Below are 5,272 nucleotides of genomic sequence, written 5' to 3'. Positions count from 1 at the left end.
GTTCTAAAAACATAGTTTTGAAAAAAAAAAAAAAAAAAATTTAAATTAACAATTAATCATAAATATTTAAATCAACTTGCTATGCTGTTAAATTGCAATGAAAAAAAAACATAACATGATAATAATAATAATAATAATAATAATAGTAATAATAATAATAATAATAATAATAGAAGCATTCCACTATAGACTTTTTGGATACTACTTTTTGGATCTTATTATCATTATTATTATTGTTGTTGTTGTTGTTGTTGTTGTTGTTGTTGTCGTCGTCGTCATTTCCACAGAAAAGCAGATTAGCTGCAACATGAAATTCTTAGCTTTGAAATGAAAAACATATAAATGACGAAAATATTATATATTTAAATGTTCTGATATGTCTGTCTCTTTCCTACTGATTTATTTATTTATTATTATTATTATTTTTTTAAGGGCTGAATTTTTCTCTTTATTGAACACCTACAACTGCTTTCTTAAAGACAAATCACACCTGCAGCTCACTGTTCAGGAGGTAAAACAGCATTCTTATATCTTTATGGGTGTTTATGCATTCGTTACATGGTGCTAAGTTAATACAAGTTTGAGTGTTTAACAGCAGTGAGTGCAGCAGTGTTTGCAACCCTATGTGTGGACTTTGAGCCCATGATTATAATTTGGTACAAAATAGCATTTTGCTGCCCTCTGCTGTCAAATGCTAAATGCTGTCATGTCTGCTCTAACAGAAAGCAGGGAAGGTGACATTTGAAGGCAATCTTGTCATTTCCTGGGGAGTAAAGAAACCAATTCGGTTACAAATACAAGATGAGAAACAGATTTTTCCAGATGAGTCTACCATCAAGTCACCAGATCCCATCAGTCCACTTGGAAACAAAAGGTTAGTATTCTTTTTTTTTACTGTCGATTTTACTGCTGTGGCATGTATATTCCAGTAAATGGAAACGTTGTTTCGGCCTATATATAGAGAACTATTATGTGGTAAATAAAACTTAAGCTCTTAATGAAAGCATCTATGGTATGAAAGTCATTCAACTTGTTCCTCAGTTTGTAAAAAAAAAACACACACACACAAAATGTGTTTCCAGTAATTCACTTGCCATACAATGGATGTCTATGAGGAAAGACATTCCAAGGGTTTAAAGAACCCATGAAACCAACTCATCATGTGTTGATGTACTTCCTATTAAAATAAAGTTGAAGTGGGACACATTGAAGGACTCCCATGTCATTTTTTTTGTAGTCTTCGGTTTAATTTCCCTTTAATTTACATTAGAAATGTATTATTTGCCAGTCAGAAGTATAGGTAGATGAAGAGGGAGGGGCATTCGAGAAAGCATTTGATTGGACAACATGATCAAGTGCTGATGATGAGTCATCAGTATTTTTGGTTTATTTTCCAGGAAGAGAATGACAATAAGCTTTAAAATATCTGCTTAAATTTTACTCATTTGACCTCACAGCTAACTGCACTGAATGCTTCAAATCTCCTATCTTCATTTTCATTCAATGCAAATCCTTGCACAGACATCCTAAAACATTTCATATGATAACATCTAACGTGGCTGAATGTACATCTACACCATCTACATCGCACAGAAGTCTGTTAGGACAACTTAATGTTGCTGAATATAGCTACTGAGAGTGTGGTTTTGGAAGATCCACATTTTGGTTTTCACCATCTTGATCAAAAAATATTTTCTACTGATAAACTGATGAGGCCATTTGTGACGCTGGACCACAAAAAAGTCATAAGGGTCAATTTTTGGAAATTGAGATTTATACATCATCTGAAATCTGAATAAATAAGCTTACCATTGATGTATGGTTTGTTAGGATATAGGACAATATTTGGCCGAGATACAACTATTTGAAAATCTGGAATCTGAGGGTGCAAAAAAATCAGAATATTGAGAAAATCCGAAATCGCCTTTAAAGTTGTCAAAATTAAGTTAGCAATGCATATTACTAATCAAATATTAAGTTTTGATACATTTACGGTAGTAAATTTGCAAAATATCTTCATGGAACATGATCTTTACTTAATATCCTAATGATTTTTGGCATAAAAGAAAAATAGATAATTTTGACCCATACAATGTATTGTTGGCTATTTCTACAAATATACCTGTGCTACTTATATATGACTGGTTTTGTGCTCCAGGGTCACATATAAGTAAAACAGCGTATGTTCTGAGACAGTGGCCTTTTAAGGCAAAAATGATTTTGCACCTTCTTGATAATACATATTGAAAGTGGTGATTACACAATCTAATCGCAAAGCACACAGTTTATGGATTACAGCTTCATTCTTTCGGCACTGGATCATGTTTATTACAACTATTTTTAAGAGAAATCTGCTTCTCCTTCACTCCCAAAAATACAAGTACCAAGAAGAACCAAAAAGAGGTTTTTGCAGCAATGCCATATAAGAACCTTTATGGTTACTCAAAGATTTATTTATTTATTTTTTATTAATTCTGCTACAAAGATTCATTTTAAACGCAATTAAAGGCTCTTTATGTAACCATAAATGCTTTATTTTTGAGAGCTGGTCATTGTTTTATTAGGTACAAGTATGACAGTCTCTTGTCAACACACTGTATTATTAGCCTTGTGGCTTTAGCGTCAAAACAGTCTTTTTACAGCTGTCTTGTAAAAAACAAAACAGCCCCCCTCCCTCCCTCCCCTGTAAAAAATAAAATAAATAAAATGCTGGTCATTATTTTCTGTGGTGACCGATAGTATGAGGCTGTTGACATTGCATAAAGTGTATTTAACATGTGACATTAATGAGAATTGCATGATGATAAACTCTTGTCAGAGTTATTGCTTTCTATGAGTTGTCTGCTTTTAGACAATAATTGATTAAACAATAATTATAACGTGAATTGAGTTCAAATGAATGAGGGTCCATAGGGCTGCAGCATCATCTGTATGTGAAGAACAGAACTGACTTAACACCGATTAGCTGATAAGGTTTGAAAATCTAAGGCTGAATAAAAAGTGTGAATCAAGATTATAACAGGAAGTCAGTGAACACAAAAACAAACATTCTATCTTAGATAGAACAGGACAAAATGACCAATATTTGTTAAAGTTTCTGTCTGTTTTTGATTTGATCAAATGTTCCAGTAGGGGAATGACACGATGGGGAGAATTTGATGATCTTCATCATATTGATGAACTGGAAGAAGCTGGATCCACAAAACCTGAAAATCCTCCTAAAGGTACTGTGGAATTAGTACTTTGGCAACATATGTTATCAGATCTAAGGAAATACATTTAAAAGCAGTATTACTTGATTATTTGAAATTATGTAATCTGATTACTGCATTAAAGAAATGACCTTGCACCTTTAATTAACACTTTTCTACATCTCTCTTTAAGACTACATTGAATATGAGAGCAAAACGTTGAGACCTTCCAGAACTGTGCCGATCAGTGAAGAAAGCTCATATCTGATCCGTACCATGAGTGATGCCTCGCTGGTGAAAATGAGGGTGAAGAGTAAGAAGATGGTAGAAAGTCAGAGGAACAGAAACCATCGCTTCTCCATCAACAGACACTTCTACAACTACAAGGTCTGTAGTTCAACTACCATGACCCACATGTCAAGCTTAAAGCCAGATGTAAATTATCATTATTATTATGAGGCTGAGACAGAAAAAGTGAAATACAAGTAGGAAATATAACCTCTGAAAAACAATAAATGTTACTGTTACTAATTAATCTGTAAACAGAGAACTTTATTTATGAATTTGTATTTTAAAGTACTGAAATCACAATGGTGTTGGACGCTGCACTGCCATCCCTGCTGTAAAAAAAAAAATTGAAACCATCACTGATGTTTTACACTACAAAAACAATTACAAACATTACAAACCATCAACTATTAACCATTAAAAATGGTTTCTTGTAGTGTGTTTTGGGACATATTCCATTAGGATTTATTGTGGTTTTAACAAGCCACCAATAAAAAGTGACAGATTACCAGCAGAGACCCAGGGGGACCATTACAGTTTCCATTAAAATCAATAAAATTCCCATTATAACCAGAAAACCATTACAAATTCTGTGATGGTTTCTGTTTTTTTTGGGGGGGGGTTGGTTTTTTGTTTTTTCATCAGGGACATCAACATGATTCACCATGAATGTCTTAGTTCCCTTCCGAGGGAACTTCGAACTGCGTCCTCTAGGGGTCGCTATGGGGAACGCCTTCCGCGTGACCGGTAAATGAAGCATACATCTAAACACGACAATAACATTGGCCGGCGACAGCCCGATCTTTGCATCTTTTGTTTGGGCGAAGAGCACGCGCACGATGTCCTTGGGGGTTTGCGCGCACTTCGAGTTTTTTCTATGAAGTGAAAATGAGCTCGTGAGGATTGCAGATGGACCTGGCTGATGAGTTAAAAAAGGGTCTTTCCCTTTCACGCTCATCTATCACGGACGAGAGCTGCTGGACGACGTTGCTATCTCTCTTACATCGTCTGATCCAGCGGCTAGTGCTCTGCTGGCTCAAAGCCAGGACTGAGACTGAGTCCTCCCAATCCTCCTGCCCCGCGTATGTTTAGCTGCTTGAGGTTATGGATCGCGCCACAGCGAGGCTTGACTTGCCGTGGAAGCGGGCCAAGAAAGTGACGCCTCGACGAGTGTTTCCTTTCTAGCCATAGCCCTCCAGCTCAGATTAGCCTTCCATTTCTTCCCGATCTCCATGTGGAGATCGAGAAGGCTTGGAAAAATCCATTCTCGTCTCGCATCCATAGATTCCAGGATACTAGTTATGCCAACATTGAGGGGATGCGCGAGAATGGTTATGAGAAGATGCCCCTGAAGATGCCCCTGCCCCTGCATTGAAGAGACGCTGGCTTGCTATCTCTCTATGGGGGAGACATCATCCCTTAAGGCTCCCTCCCTGCTGTCCAAACCCCTTCAGGATACATCTTGTTTGAATGGCAAGGCATACGTGGCAGCAGGTCAGGCTGCAGCCTCGTTGCACACCATGGCAGTGCTTCAGGCTTATCAGACTGATCTGCTGAAAGACCTGGATAAAGGTCAGGGTCTTTCCCCTGATGAGGTGGCTGAGTTGCGTCGCACCACAGATCTTGCTCTCCGTGCCACTAAGCAGGCCGCCACTGCCATTGGCAGATCCATGGTGGCCATGGTCATTACGGAGAGACATCTGTGGGTGAATCTGGCGGATATCGGGTCGGAAGAGAAGGGCTTTCTGCTTGATGCGTCAGTTTCCCCTTCTGAGCTTTTCGGCACTTCCGTC

General features: G+C 37.4%; 1 protein-coding gene across 2 annotated transcripts in view; it reads left to right on the top strand.

Annotated features, from left to right (window-relative positions):
• LOC107750196 (ras association domain-containing protein 6-like) overlaps positions 1–5,272 on the top strand; it is a 12,734-nt gene that overhangs the window by 1,541 nt on the left and 5,921 nt on the right. The window contains exons 3-6 of one of the 2 annotated variants that reach the window (XM_016565486.1): positions 433–511; positions 723–874; positions 3,133–3,224; positions 3,385–3,578. In XM_016565486.1, the coding sequence (XP_016420972.1) occupies positions 433–511; positions 723–874; positions 3,133–3,224; positions 3,385–3,578 (517 nt within the window). Of the gene's footprint in view, positions 1–432; positions 512–722; positions 875–3,129; positions 3,225–3,384; positions 3,579–5,272 lie in introns of both variants that reach the window. The other variant, XM_016565481.1, reaches the window with a different exon arrangement.

Source organism: Sinocyclocheilus rhinocerous, unplaced genomic scaffold, assembly GCF_001515625.1.
Source record: "Sinocyclocheilus rhinocerous isolate Xijiao unplaced genomic scaffold, SAMN03320098_v1.1 scaffold4841, whole genome shotgun sequence".
Lineage (NCBI taxonomy): Eukaryota > Metazoa > Chordata > Actinopteri > Cypriniformes > Cyprinidae > Sinocyclocheilus > Sinocyclocheilus rhinocerous.
This window is presented reverse-complemented; position numbering and strand designations above follow the sequence as displayed.